General features: G+C 42.0%; 1 protein-coding gene across 1 annotated transcript; it reads right to left on the bottom strand.

Moving 5' to 3' along the window:
- Positions 1-714: 714 nt before the first annotated feature.
- Positions 715-12,406, bottom strand: LOC141172113 (achaete-scute homolog 1-like). The gene is made up of 2 exons (XM_073655968.1): positions 11,554-12,406; positions 715-3,229 (listed from the first exon to the last, which is right to left on the bottom strand). The coding sequence occupies exon 1, from the start codon at positions 12,079-12,081 to the stop codon at positions 11,566-11,568; it is 516 nt and encodes a 171-aa protein (XP_073512069.1). The 5' UTR covers positions 12,082-12,406; the 3' UTR covers positions 715-3,229; positions 11,554-11,565.
- Between the last annotated feature and the right edge of the window lie 3,847 nt (positions 12,407-16,253).

Here is a 16,253-nt window from a genome sequence, read left to right as displayed (position 1 = left end):
TGGTGAAAATAAACAAGTGAGATGGGATTATATTTGTTTTTTATTCAGTTGCCTAATAATTCTGCACAGTAATAGTTACCTGTACAAACAGATATCCTCCTAAGATAGCCAAATCTTAAAAAACCCACTACAACTTCCAAAAATATTAAGCTTGGATATTTATGAGTCTTTTGGGTTGATTGAGAACATAGTTGTTGATCAATAATAAAAATAATCCTCTAAAATACAACTTGCCTAATAATTCTGCACACAGTGTAGAAAAGAACATCTTTCTGACACCCATGTCGCAGCTTCTTAAGCTCCCCACTGGTATACCCTGACCTCCAGCTATGACATTTCAACACAGACATGTAATTGCTACAATCAATCACTAGCTACAGTAGTGACCTCACCGATGTCCACTGCAGTCATTGATTGGCTGCAGCAGTCCCATGTCCGAGTCAAAAAGTTATCACTGAAGGATACAGAAACTGATGGGGGGCCTGCGTAGTTGTGACTTGGATCTGGTGGGTTCACTAAGGTATTATTAAGTTTATTATTTTATTCCATCCTCAGCTTTAGGGAAAAAAATTTAAAGGGGATGGACAACCCATTTAAAGATCCAAATTGGTTTGGGCACAGTTTTTACTATAAGAATACGATTGTTCCATATGAATTTTTCCATTTTTTTTCTCAATTTATACAAAAGAGAACACAAGTTACAATACAATAAAAAAACATTTTCTGTTTTTTAATGAGAAAAATAGCTTAATGTGTGGGTTAGAAAATCTGTAAGTAAAAAGAAATTATCTACAAATAAATAAGTTAAGAGTTTGGGAATCAGCGGTCACTTGCCGAGTGTCAGTCTTTATAGGCAGTATGTCTTTTATCCAGAAATATCTATGTTTAAAGTGCAATCCCCTCATGCACTTTGCTGATTCCCTGGACGTCAGGCATTTTATAGGTACAAGTCTTTACAAGTCGGGTAAGCGAAGGTCCTCGGTTCGTCATCTATTTACAGAATTGGCTCCGGTTTCGGACAGTTGCCATGATTCATGGGTTGTTCTATATTCTTCCATCTGTGCATTGTGGCTTTGGAGTAGGTGACTGAACAAATAATATTCACTTATCAATGCAAATACATATATGTCACGAGGAATCCCAAGTATCAGTGCTTTGACTAACAAATTACAAAGGTAGTATGGAGCGACTCCGTCTTAAATATAACTATGCTAGCAATTGGAGGTAGATACGTATCAATATTGCATTGCTGGGTTGACTGTATGGGCCATTGATTGGAAAACCATTGGTCTTTTAACCATATTGACCAGATTGGCGCTTTAGTTGGTAATGGGTAGTGCATGAAGGAATAGACTATTCTTCTTGATATATGGATTGAGTAGGACCAGGAGAGGCATTGGCCACTGGTAAGCAACCATGGGTGGTTATATAGGTCCTAAATGGCAGTGTATGTTGAGAGAGTAGTTTTGAGTAGTGGGGCTAAAGTTGGCACATGAGGTAGCTTTAATTCAGAGACCGCTATCTTTACTGACTCCCCCATAGAGGAAGAGAGGAGAAAGCAGCTGTCAGACACCATTGGCAGGGGCTTATCTACCCTGACAATGAAAGGATTGGGCATTGAAATTCCAACTGCCTGATCATGCAAATTAGGTGGTCAGCCGGTCCTGTCGAATCTGTGGGTTCAGCCAACTTTCCTCTAATGTGTAGGGTGGCCTTTGGACTACCCAAGCCCAGCAGAGTGAAGCATTTACACAAAGCATCGCCAGACTGATGGTATGAGCCATAGGTAGCCAACATTGGTAATTGTTTTTTATCCCTTTAACGACAGGCCATTGATGTCTTTCAATGGCCGGCAGTGCAAGTCCTCAGTTTACATCAGTGTCTTTTGAAATCGTTACAGTAAAGGGGCTTTGCAGCTCCCTGTAATGTCCCGATTGGTTACTTTTTTAATTGTATGTACTTGGAAATATCCCTACCTGAGTGTAGATGAACCACAGAGTGTTTAAAGGGGATCTTTCACTGGATTTTTTCCATTTAAACTGAATACCTCCTCCAATTGCTACTGCTGCACAGATTCTGGAACAGTTTTAGTTTTTCTTCTACGCCCCACCGTTCCAAAGTTATGGGTGTATAACGCAGAACTTCTCTGTGGGTGTGGCCTTGTTATGATTGGCTAGCATCAAAAATAGAAACAAACGCTCACAGAGTTGATTGAAGGAAAAATGCATATCTTTTTTCCATGGGGCATAACTTTGGAACGGAGGGGTGCAGAAATAAAAGGAAAACTGTTCCGGAATCAGTGAAACGGCGGCAATTGGAGTAGGCACTCAGTTTAAGTTAATATATCTGCTGAAAGATCCCCTTTAAGTAAGGTATTTGGATTTGGGAAAGTGGAGTAACTGTATGGGTCATAGGTAGGGAATCGTTGATTATTTCCTGATTATATGGACCAGCCTAGGTCTTTAGTACATATTATGAAAGCAGTTGCAGCTGGTGGGTCTACCTTGGTCCATTGAAGGGTCTACTAGTGGTTGTATCTGTATTATAAATGACCAATAATTTGGGATGAATGAGTGGTGCCGACATGGCGGGTAAAGATGATGCCTGATTGAAAAGGTTAATAGGTCACAAGGCACTTACTATAATCTGACAACCAATGCAATGGCCCATCTCTGTCACTGAGGCTTTTTGATGTATATATTATTCAGAGATTTTCTTTGCTTTTTTTGCTCTACGCAGGGTCTGTCTGGGTCTGTTTACTCTCGGATCCATTAGTAGAACGAATATTGGCTGCGAGATTCAGTCCTTTATGTAGCCTGAAGCAAGAGAAAGCCCTCAGTAAACAGTGCCTTTTCTGATCCATAGAAAGGGATGGGGATTTCGGGATACAATAGGTCTCACTTAAAAGCCCTTCTCCAGAGGTGGATTTGTGGTCCCTCTGAGTAAGAATCAAAGAGTACATAGTAAATACAAAAACGCATAAAAAGGGTCTTACCTCCCACCCCTCAACATACCGAAAATACTGATTTAACCAAACATATGACCCTCCTAAATACAAATGGTAGTCCACTGCCAGCAAATATATATATATATATATATATATACATACATCTTCACATATAAATAACAATCTCCATATATTAACATTTTAAGAGTCCCACGAATTGTTTCTGGTCCTGATGAGAAATATCGTTGCAGGAATTTTATTCAAACTCTGATCCCGATCGACCTAAAGGACAAAGAGGAAAAAAAAAAGTCATTATAGATTTGTAGACAGCAAAATATATTCAATAATCTGCCTCTGAAATAAAAGAAACAATCACCAGTAAAAGTCTAATTCCATTGAAGTTAATATGGGTAGGCTGCAATACCACAGTCAACCTGTAGATGGGGGGGGCGCTGTTTTGGACCATTTTTTTTTCTAATATATATATTTTTTTTTAGTAGAGTGATCTTGGAAAGGTAGATGACAAATATAATGGTCACTATTACACCACCTCTCTGCAGGCGCTACGTGGTAACTCGGGACACATAATGGCAATTGTAATGCAAACACTATCGTGACTTGTTGTGTTGCAAGTATTTTAGACCTGCAATCTGGCTGTGAAAAAACTGTCAAATTGCAGAGAGGTTGCATGGAAGTCACAGGTCACATGCACTATATGGCGGTAAAGTTGTGTGCGACTTGTGACCGGAAGTCCAACAGAATTAGATTGTGACCCCATTGACGTCCATTAGATGCGATGTGTCACTGTGATCCTCATATCGATTGACCATAGCACACATATGGAACTATAAGTATACGTCCACGCAATGGATTATCACTGTGGGTTTCACCCCTTTAAATGCAATTGTAATTAAAGTCATGTATCTGGCATTAAAAATATATTTTGTATTATATATATATATATATATATATATATATATATATATATTTATTTTTTTTATATATATACATATATATATATAAATATATAAGCATTTATGCATACTTTATCGAAGTGCCATAATTTAGCAAAGTGCCCTGGCAGTTAGAAAATGGCATTGCTAATATTCATCTTTCTTCTCTTCTTACAGGTATATATTTTTCACTGCTTGTGTGATCTGTCCTGAAAACTGCATTATATCTCCATGCAATGCTCTGCAGCCTATCAATTTCTGGTATATATTTTTCACTGCTTGTGTGATCTGTCCTGAAAACTGCATTATATCTCCATGCAATGCTCTGCAGCCTATCAATTTCTGGTATATATTTTTCACTGCTTGTGTGATCTGTCCTGAAAACTGCATTATATCTCCATGCAATGCTCTGCAGCCTATCAATTTCTGGTATATATTTTTCACTGCTTGTGTGATCTGTCCTGAAAACTGCATTATATCTCCATGCAATGCTCTGCAGCCTATCAATTTCCGGTATATATTTTTCACTGCTTGTGTGATCTGTCCTGAAAACTGCATTATATCTCCATGCAATGCTCTGCAGCCTATCAATTTCTGGTATATATTTTTCACTGCTTGTGTGATCTGTCCTGAAAACTGCATTATATCTCCATGCAGTGCTCTGCAGCCTATCAATTTCTGGTATATATTTTTCACTGCTTGTGTGATCTGTCCTGAAAACTGCATTATATCTCCATGCAATGCTCTGCAGCCTATCAATTTCTGGTATATATTTTTCACTGCTTGTGTGATCTGTCCTGAAAACTGCATTATATCTCCATGCAATGCTCTGCAGCCTATCAATTTCTGGTATATATTTTTCACTGCTTGTGTGATCTGTCCTGAAAACTGCATTATATCTCCATGCAATGCTTTGCGGCCTATCAATTTCTGGTATATATTTTTTCACTCCTCTAGCTTTTTTATTCCATGATACTAAAAGGTCATCACACTTACTTTAAGAGTTTATGATCCATGCCGAGTTTACTAGTCTGTTTTTTTTTTTTTCCCTGCACTTTATGGTCTCCTGTTGTCTTTTAAGCTAGTGATTGATTGTTAATGAGTTAAATCTGTGCAGATCTAAGCAGATACGTCCCTATATATTGAGACTTAGTTAAGGGGCAGCATTTATGCGGGGCATTTATGCATATAGCATTTATGCATACTTTATCGAAGTGCCATAATTTAGCAAAGTGCCCTGGCAGTTAGAAAATGGCAGTTGGACAGGGCAGGAGACAGGTAAGACATGCAAGACAATTAAACAAACTTGCTTCCAGGTCATCTTTTTGACAAACAGTATTCACCATTTGTATCTGTGCCATTTATTTTCTGGTTGCTACAATCATCCACATTCACCGTTCTCCCACAAATGCGGCACACTTCATCCATATTAATCCCTCACTCCTCTCTTCTCCTATGTACAGTTGTCATGCTCTCTTCACAATGTTATACCACGCAGATCCATTCATTCCCACCATACAACGCAGGAAACGCTCTCACAAATCACTCAATCATCTGCTCACTCTCTGTATCTTCCTTCTATTAGTCGCAGGTGATATTTCTCCCAACCCAGGACCCTCCAGTAATAATAACACTAACTCTTTCCCTGTTACATTCAGAAACCCTGCTAATCTCATTAATATTCCCTGCATATCTTCTGTCTCATTCAACTGTGCCCTTTGGAATGCACGCTCAGCTTGTAATAAACTCTCTTACATCCATGACTTTTTCCTCTCTAATTCCCTCAACCTTCTGGCTCTCACTGGAACCTGGATCCAGCAGTCGGACACCACCGCCGCTGCAGCTCTCTCCTATGGTGGCCTACACTTCCCTCATACCCCGAGACCTGACAACAGATCAGGTGGAGGTGTTGGTCTGCTTCTTTCAACAAAATGTACTTTTCAGGTTATCCCCCCTGTACCCTCCCTTATCTTCCCGTCCTTTGAGGCCCACACAGTCAGACTCTATCGGCCCTTCTCCCTGCGAGTGGCGGTTGTCTATCGCCCCCCAGGTCCCCCCCGTCAATTCCTGGATCACTTTGCTGCCTGGCTTACAAATTTTCTATCCTGCGACATCCCCACGATAATCATGGGAGACTTTAACATCCCAATTGGCGATCCTCTTTCCCCATCTGCCACGCATCTTTTATCATTAACCTCCTCCTTCGGCCTTTCACAGCTTGCTAATTCTCCTACACATGAGGACGGGAACACATTGGACCTGATCTTCTCCCGGCTTTGCTCAGTACATGACTTTACTAACTCTCCCCTTCCACTCTCTGACCATAATCTTCTTTCATTCTCTGTCAAGAACTGTGACTCTACTCAAGACACTCCCACCGTCCACACTTATAGAAATTTACGCGCCATTAACACCCAGAAATTTATAAAAAAGTTGCAATCATCATTGGCCCCAATCTCCTCCCTCTCATGTCCCGACTCTGCATTGAAGCATTATAACAAAATAATGCTATGCGCCCTGGATGAAGCCGCACCTCCTACACAAAGAACAATTCGGCAGAGACGGCGACAACCCTGGCACACGCCTCAAACACGTCTTCTCCAGAGGTACTCCAGGTGCGCTGAACGGCTGTGGAGAAAATCAAATCTGCCCGAAGATTTCCTCCACTATAAATTTATGCTGAAAACATATAACTCTGCCCTTCACCTCTCCAAACAAACCTACTTTAACAACCTCATCATCTCACTTTCCAATAATCCTAAACGACTCTTTGACACGTTTCATTCTCTCCTCAATCAAACAGCACAGGCCCCGACCACCGACCTCAGCGCTGACGATCTGGCTAACTATTTCAAAGAAAAAATTGACCATATCCGACAGGAAATTTTCTCCCAATCCCCAAATGTTATGCATGCTCCCCCCCGCCACATTGTATCTTGCTCATTTTCTGACTTCGAACCAGTCACGGAAGATGAAGTGATCAGGCTCCTTGCATCTTCTCGCCCTACCACCTGCACCAGCGACCCTATTCCCTCACATCTCCTTCAGTCCCTTGCTCCAGCTGTCACCTCTCACCTAACTAAAATTTTCAACCTTTCCCTCTCATCTGGTATCTTTCCCTCTTCTTTTAAACACGCCAGCATACAACCATTACTTAAAAAACCATCCCTCGACCAGAACTGCACGGCCAACTACAGACCTGTTTCCAATCTTCCCTTTATCTCTAAACTCCTGGAACGCCTGGTCCACTCCCGTCTAATCCGCTATCTCTCAGACAACTCTCTTCTTGACCCTTTACAATCTGGTTTCCGCTCTTTACATTCTACTGAAACTGCCCTCACTAAAGTCTCTAATGATCTACTAACAGCTAAATCTAATGGTCACTACTCCCTGCTGATTCTCCTGGATCTCTCTGCAGCATTCGACACTGTGGATCATCAGCTCCTCCTCACTATGCTCCGCACTATTGGCCTCAAGGACACTGTTCTCTTCTGGTTTTCCTCCTATCTCTCCGACCGCTCCTTCTCTGTGTCTTTTGCCGGCTCCTCCTCCTCCCTACTTCCTCTTACTGTCGGGGTTCCTCAAGGATCAGTCCTAGGCCCCCTTCTTTTCTCCTTATACACCGCTCCTATTGGACAAACAATCAGTAGATTCGGTTTTCAGTACCATCTCTATGCTGATGACACCCAATTATACACCTCTGCTCCGGACATCACCCCTGCATTACTACAAAAGACCAGTGATTGTCTTTCTGCTGTGTCTAACATTATGTCCTCCCTCTACCTAAAACTGAATCTGTCAAAAACTGAACTACTCGTCTTTCCTCCCTCCATTAATCTACCTGTGCCCGATATTGCCATCTCCGTTTGTGGCTCAACCATTACTCCCCAGCTACAAGCCCGCTGTCTTGGGGTCATTTTTGATTCAGATCTTTCTTTCACTCCTCACATCAAATCACTCGCTCGTTCATGTCATCTACATCTCAAAAACATCTCAAGAATCAGGACTTTTCTCACCTTTGACTCGGCAAAAACTCTTACTGTCGCTCTTATTCATTCTCGTCTTGACTATTGCAACGCTCTACTAATCGGTCTCCCTCTTACTAAACTCTCCCCTCTCCAATTCGTCCTGAACGCAGCAGCCAGGATCATATTCCTCGCCAACCGCTACTCAGATGCCTCTTCCCTGTGCCAGTCATTGCATTGGTTGCCCATCCAATATAGAGTTCGTTTTAAACTTATCACGCTTACCCACAAAGCGCTCCATGCTTCAGTACCCCCCTACATCTCCTCCCTTGTCTCAGTCTACCACCCTACACGTGCCCTCCGTTCTGCAAATGACTTGAAACTAAAATCCTCCATAATCCGAACTTCCCACTCCCGTCTCCAAGATTTCTCGCGTGCTGCGCCAATTCTCTGGAATGCACTACCCAGGACAGTTCGATTAATTCCCAATACCCACAGTTTCAAGCGAACCCTAAAAACACATTTCTTTAGACTGGCGTATCACCTAAACACACTCTGTCCATCCCAGCTTTCCCCCATATTAAAATCTTCTTCAACTTCGGGTTCAAACCAACCATGCACATAAAAGCCTCTGTCAGGACTGCACACATACTGGCTGGCGACCAGTCCATGTATTATTATTTATCCTATTCAGTATATCAAGGCTGCATTATACAATATATGTACTTTTTACCTTTTGTGTCTCCCCCACTTCCTCATAGACTGTAAGCTCGCGAGCAGGGCCCTCACTCCGTTCGATATGAGATATGCTTATTCTGTATTGTCTGTATAAGTCCCCCCTAAAATTTGTAAAGTGCTGCGGAATATGTTGGCGCTATAAAAATAAACTATTATTATTATTATTTATTATATATATTTATATTTAATTAAATATATATTAATTAATATATAATATTATAATATTAAAAAATTGGGCTTTTTTTGCAATTGTGATTCATTAAAAATTTTCCACCATTTGTTTTTTACAAGCTCTTTGTTTCAGTGCACATTCAACTTCAATTTGGTCTGTGGCCACAAATCAGCTGAGATGAGCTAAAAAACAAAAGATGACAGAGTTCCAATCTCCCCATCAGACCATCAGAAGGAGCTTACTGATGGACACCGAGTTAACTCATTCTGCACCCAGCAACAGACTGTGGTACACAGAGCCTATAGAAGGCAAACGGTGCAAAATTTTTGAATAAACCCAATTGCAAAAATGTTCTTTAGCCCCAAAATACATGAATTTAGGTAAAAAAAAAATGACACCAAAGGTGAACAACAAACATTTGGAAGCACAATGTAGAGAAGTTAGTGGATAGAGTCCTACCATGTAGGACTCCTGAGCAAGAATGCATATGGTAATCTAAGATAAGGGTGTCCCTCTTGGGATCCTCATTTATGATCCAGAGCTATGAAATTACATAGAGAATTAATCATCTCTCGTGACTTCTGCCTGGGGCGCCGGGACCTTTGGCGATCAGCTGATCATTGCAAAAAACACTCTGAAAGTTGTCATCTGTGATGAGACAACCCCTTTAAGAAAACTGATCAGTAGATATGAAAAAAAAAATTGAATGGGTTTATTTGATCTCAGAGGTCTGGATTAATACTCCACTCCCAGAACATCAGCGATAGAAAAGAGCCTGTGATTCACAAAGGCGGATAAAGAAAACAGTGAGATTCTTAAAGTCATGAGAGAGAGTCAGCAAATAATGAGACTCTTAAGAATGAAGACCTGGTGCATTAGACTCTGAGACTAAAGAGGATCAGTAAACAGAAGCAGAAGACTTCCAATGATAGGAACAGAGGGTCAGTAAACAGACTGGAGCTCAAGATGTGGTCTGGCATGCTCTTCTGCGCTTTGTGATGAAAAGATGGCACTACCCTATGGATGCCCGATATTCCTACTTTTGTATATTTTTTTCTTATATGAAAGTGAGACAAAATAATAAAAAGAATGCTATAATGAAAGAAAAAAATTAAAGGGAACCAAACTGCCCAATAAAATGCTAAATAATCAATCCGCATGAAGTATCAAGGTAAAATACAACACATGTTTCAATAGTCAACACCTCCTCTCTACATCCTGCTGAATGGCCAAATGGGCTAAAAAAAGGAAGGGGGCTTTGTTCTAGGAAGGATACAGTTATAGGGTCAGTTGCTCAAATTGATTTTTGCCGTTGAACCTGTCCTTGTGTCATCCCTTTTGACACTCCTGTATTTTTTACTTACCCAAGTAGAAAGGAACAGCTCTGCCTATTGTTGGCCATTGACATTTGCACCTTACCCAGAAGCCTATTGATCTCAATGGAGTGTTATGTTCCCCATAAAACAGTAATCGGATGCCAGTGATGACGATAAGACCCCCACCTGTAAGAGTTTGTGATGGACAGATGTGTTCACAGCTCAATCCTGACACCAGTGATGTGGCACAATGCCATTGCTATTTAGGACCGTAGATAAGTTGGCTCACAGCCTATACAGTCCATTCAAGTCTCGCTTATTTTTTTGACACATTGAGTTTCTTGATAGGAGTTATAGTATGACATTGATTGGCAAGCCATTATTTATAGCTTTGCCATATTTGTTATCTGCTTTTGATTAGTATCTAATATTATTGCTGACATCGTTGACAATCAAGTAAATTCTGCAGGAAAAACGAAGGGCTCTAGAAGATGGATGTAAAGACTAATTATGTTCTTAGGAGAAGGTGACGGTGGAACGCAGAGTGACTAGACGCAAAGGATAGACGGAAACACCAGCGTGGACACTATCATAATCATGACCGTTTTTTTTTACTTTGGGTCCATTGCTTGTTAACTTGTTTCACAATTTTCTTGATGGTCGTCATAGTTTTGCAACATCTGATGAACCAGAGTTTGGGTACAACTGATCAAAAGCAATCAAGCGACTCCATTGTATCTGTTATTTTAGCCATTGCAATCACTCCTGATGTCAGATCAAACATTTCTATTTGTGACCAATTTTTTTTTCCATTACTTGTAAAGGAGGCTTACGAAAATGAATATTAAAGGAGCTCACATACTGTGATATAGTCTATGTGGCAATTTGCCGACTTGATTATTTTTTTTTTTTATTTCTGGGCAACTTATCAAATAATGACGGACAGCTCATGTTTTTTTTAACGGACATATTGAAAAATTATAATTCTAAAAATGTGTCTACAGCTCAGATTTCTGATATCACTGCATTAGCAGATTCGCTGTACAATGACGAGAATTACGACCACATTGACTTGTATGAAATTTTACAAAAATTTTTTACAAAAATTCATGTGAACGTCCATTTTTTTGTTTCGGACACTGGAAAAAAAAAAAAAGTATATTTACTGATTGTCCAAGATTATACAGATGGTTGGTAATCCAGATTTGGTCCCCATATGCAGATCTTGGAGACACTGACTACTAGGGATCTTGGATTGTTCGCACTGCAAATTTCCATGTCTGTCTACACAGGATGAATAATTGAGTTCAAGCATGCGTTGTGACCAATTTAATCAACTTTTCTTTTGTAAATCTCCTTAAATAATCTCCTATATCTTTATTTCACATCTCACCCCAAGTAGTCAGGAAATGGATGCCTAGTTTGCCCATTTGCTAAATTATATCTTTACAGGTGCACCTACCTCGTAGTGATGCTATCCCCAACCATGCAATGTCAAGAAGAAGTCTGCATCTGACACACTGCTGTCCTCCCGGGAGCACTCTTCAGATGTACATGGAGAACAAGACCCCGGGGACAAAGGCATGGACCCCGAGTCAACTGAGCAGGTGCTTCCACATGGTGAGAGTCCATCAGAGCTTGGTCCTCCCTGTGCCTCCACTCCGGCTTTCCTATCCAAAAGAAGGCTTTGCAGGGCGCGTATATACTCAACGGCAGATCGGAGGGTCTCCACTTTACTCATCTTCTTATTGGGACCCTGAGCTTGGGGTACATGCTGTCTCAGTTTAGCAAAACCAAGATTGACCAACTTCACCCTATTCCTCTCCCTCTCGTTCCGTCTTTCCGAGGTGGAGGAGATGGCGCTCTTGGTGGTGCAAGAACCACTGCGTCGTTGACATCTGAGCCTATGTGGTGATCCTAAACGCGCACCACTTTTGCGTATAGTCCTCGGTTGCCTCTCTGGGCTTCTCTGCTCTTCCAGAGTCTCCATAAATGTGAGGTAGAACAGGTGCTTCGCTTTTGCTCTTTAAGGAGGTTAGCACAAAGGGAATGAGACCCCTGGCTGCGTCCCTTGAAATGATCTGATTTGTTGCTCTGCTACCTGAGCCGATTCGTATCCTGTAATAAGCCAGGATCTCCCAAAAAGAGGTAACACCCCTGTCAGCCGGTCATGGCATGTCCCTGCTCATTTATTTCATGCACTTCCTTGTGCAACACTGTGTATATCCCACTCCCGGCTCAATAACTCCCCCTCCCACCAATCACCTTACACTACTTTCACTAGAGATTTCTTTTCACTGACTGATCCCTCCTTCCTTTAAACTTTCTCAAGAAATCCCAGGAGGGGGTAGATGAGAAAAAAAGGCACAAAGTCCCGCCTGTTAGTGATGGACAGCTGTGTTTGCAGTTATTTGCGTTACAGTCTCCGATATCAATATCAGTTATAAGGTGGAACATCTGCCGGACCAAAGATTACATCTATATTGTGATCGTAAAATATTCTTCACCAGGGCTGGAGGAAGAAATCACCATTATTCCACGAATGGTCCTTCCCTCTTCTGTTTCCTATATTTCTAAGTTGTTCCGTCTGTTTGTTCCTTTTAGAAGAACAAAAGGAAGTCATGTGCAAAATGGATCGGCACCATAACTGACGCAAACAAAAGCAGAGGGGCTTTATTGATTATTATGGGGTCCGTTTTTTGTGTTCCAAAAAACTGATGCAAAAACAGAACCCCCATAATATCAGTAATGCAACTGAAGATAAAAGGAAAGGGAAAACTTAAATGTGAACGTCACCAAAGCTACGACAATTTATATGGCCAGTGATGCAGCCTCTGCTGAAGCTTCTATCAAGCGAAACTTTCCTAGAATGCTGGAAAGCAATATATAAGTAGTGATGTGCCTTTCAGAATGATGAAGTATATTGGTGAACATTTTTGTTGAAGGCGTAGTATCATCATATTGTAACATGCATTAAAGTGTCTTCCTCCTGGCACTGAAAATTGACGTAGCCTCTGCTGAAGCTTCCAGCAAGCGAAACCTTCCTAAAATGCTGGAAAGCAATATATAAGAAGTGACGTGCCTTTCAGGACTATGAAGAATTTTGGGGATCATTTGTGTTGAAGATGTAGTACCATCATATTGTTTCATCCATTAAAGTGTCTTCCACCTGTCACTGAAAATTGATGCAGCCGTTGCTGAAGCTTCCATCATGCGAAACTTTCCGAGAATTTTGGTGATCATTTGTGTTGAAGGTGTAGTACCGTCATATTGTAACATGTATTAAAGTGTCTTCCATCTTGCACTGAAAACTGACTATACATTTGTTATGCATCGTCACTAGTGATGAGTATCGCGAATGCTCGAGTTCCTTCGACCGGATGTTTCGAAAGCTGTCAGATAGTCACAAAACATGCGGGGATTGTCTGACATACACGGGCAATACCCACATGTTTTGTGGCTGTCTAACAGCAGCGAAACCTGCGGGTGCGGGGACTCGAACATGTCACTTGAGCACCCGCGATACTCAGTGCATACCCGAGCACCCTCGGCAAACTCGAGTAATGAGCACTTGAGCTCATCACTAATCGTCACGCGGAGCCCTCCTTTTGTCTCTCATCGCCTCATACACTGAGAGCGCCATTCCAGTCCTACTACATCCAAGATAGCCACCACATAGTCCTCCTTCATTCAAGATGGCCGACACAGTGGCATAGGGAGCAGCGGTAAATCTGAAGCAAGCCGCCACATCACAGGAATGGTAGAGGAGTTATGGTTCTGATTTACAACGCGATTCACATGCTATAGCAGTGGCCATCTTGGATGTAGGAGGACCATTACTTTTCAGTGCTTTAACATGTATCATTGGCGAGTATCCTAGCTTTTGGCTTCATAGTATTCTGGAACTTGTAGTCCTACTACCGCAGCCAAGAGTTGGATCGCCTTTGGGGCCTACACACACTGGTTCAAATTTAGCAAATCTGTCTAAAAGAAAAAATGTCTTTGTTGCCCATGGCAACCAATCAGAGCTCAGCTTTCATTTCATAAACAGCTCTGGTAAAGTGAAAGCTGCGCTGTGATTGGTTGCCATGGGCAGCAAAGACAGTTGCTGTTTTTTTGCTGTGTTTTTCCCAGGCAGTTTTTGTAAGAATGATAAAACGCTATACAAAACATTGTGTTTTTTGGGATGTATATGTAGTGTTTACCATTTTTTAGATGTTTTTCCACAGACTAAAAAAAGACATGTCAAAAATGTGTGAACAAAAAAAAAGCCACAAAAAATGGCTGACATTCGTATCCTTTTTTAATAAGCTCCCCCCAACCCCACAAAAAAACTGAGTAAAGGTCGCCTTAAAGGTTTTTTCCAGTTTCAGACAACCCGTTTAAAAAAAAAACCTGTGCCTTATTCTCCCTCCCAGGTCCAACACTGGGTAATTGTCTGCAGCACTGACGTCACTTCGACAACGCTGCAGCCAGTCAGCTCAGCAAGATGGAAAGAGCCTCTGAGCATACTGAATGGCTGCAGCACTGAAGATGTGACATCAGCACTGCAGACAATTACAGACACTAGGAGCAGCAGCGGGTACTCAGTGTTGGACCTGGAGAAGGTGAGTAAGGCACAATTCTTTTTTTATGCTCTTTAAATAAACTGCAGCTGAAGGTACTGGGGATGTCCAAAACTGGAAAATCCCTTTAAATTGTATCTCATTATAGAAACTATGCTCTCCATGCAGTGATTAGCTTGTTTCTATGAGTCCAGGTCCTGAAACTTCATGCAAATGGCTGATTTGTCAACCAATGGGGGTTGAAAGGGACACCTAACCCCATTTTCCCCACCATTGAAAGTGCTGCGATCTGAGCTAGACTCGGGTGCCAGCTGTATGACACAGCCAGCACCCGCGCTGTATAGCGTGGGCACAGCTCCTAAGTCCGCTCCATTCATGCAGAGCACACATCCATCTTACATGTACAGTGGATATCGCAAATTAAAACTATGCAAAGTGGGGCCCCCAGGCGCCGCGGGCCCCAGCACTTTCTGGCGCCGACCCTGATTGCCAGTTCCATAAACATATGATTATGGCAATTGTGTGAAACAAATCAGTAATTCTTGTGTTTCTTATGTCTCCAAGGCATTATCGCTCATCGGAGGGAGAGCAGAGCAGCAGGTGCTTTTAGGTTTTCTATCATGTACTACAAGTCCCATCATGCAATGCAGAATTATGGCCATGTGTAAGCCCCAGCGCTCAAGGAATAGATTTGTGAATATGACATTAGTCGGTGTACATAAGCCTGATAAAAGCAGACTATGCAATGAATGGAGAATGGAAAGGGTTAGCAAGCTTTGCACAACCTGGAAACTAGAAGGAGCCCCCCCCCCCCCTCCCAAGTATGAATCGAGTAGGCGGGCATCCCCTGTGGCATCTCACATTACCTGCTAAATAATGCCCTCCGGGATACTGAAATTTCAGGGACAGATGACTGTGAACCTCTCCAGAATGAACATTTGTATGCATGTTAGAATTCTTATGTAACTGATAAATTGTCAATTGTTCCTTCCCCACAGACAAAAAAACCCAAACAGGGGCGTTGCTAAAGAGGGTGCAGAGGTAGCAGTCACCTGGTGGGGGGCCTAAAGGTCCCTCTTCCATAAGAAATCAGCAGTAGGATACATTGAACATGGGCTGTACAAATTTTGCCTTTGCTGTATTCTCCCAATCCACCGGGGTCACCGAGTGCTGAGGAGCAGAGGACAGAAAAGTCACCAACACTCTGCTGACTCCATAACTGCAGAGCCCAGACCGCATCTAGTATCAGCACAAACACTGCGCCCCCGCCCGCCGGGAGCTTCATGGCCAAGCAGCTGCATGCAGCCTTACATCACCAAGCACAATGCAGAGCTTCGGATGGAGTGGTGTAAAGCCGCCACCACTGGACTCTGGAAGAGACGTGTTCTGTGCAGTGACGGATCACACTTCTCTGCGTCTGATGGAGGAGTCTGGGTTTGGTGATTCCAGGAGGACTTTACTCCCTGACTGCATTGTGCCCACTGTACAGATGGTGGAGGAGGATAATGCTATGGGCTCGTTATCAGGGGTCAGTATTGGGCCCTTAGTTCCAGTGAAAGGAAATCTTAATGCTTCAGCAGAAGACATTTTGGGCAAT

The sequence above is a fragment of the Phyllobates terribilis genome, unplaced genomic scaffold, assembly GCF_046119375.1.
Source record: "Phyllobates terribilis strain yellow unplaced genomic scaffold, ASM4611937v1 Scaffold_12__6_contigs__length_324123572, whole genome shotgun sequence".
Classification (NCBI taxonomy): Eukaryota; Metazoa; Chordata; class Amphibia; order Anura; family Dendrobatidae; genus Phyllobates; species Phyllobates terribilis.
The sequence above is the reverse complement of the archived record's forward strand: the minus strand, read 5'-3'. Positions and strand labels throughout refer to the sequence as shown.

What these genes read in the sequence shown, in the direction of transcription:
- LOC141172113 (XM_073655968.1), bottom strand. Translation starts at nt 12,081, where the DNA reads ATGGAGACTCTGGAAGAGCAGAGAAGCCCAGAGAGGCAACCGAGGACT.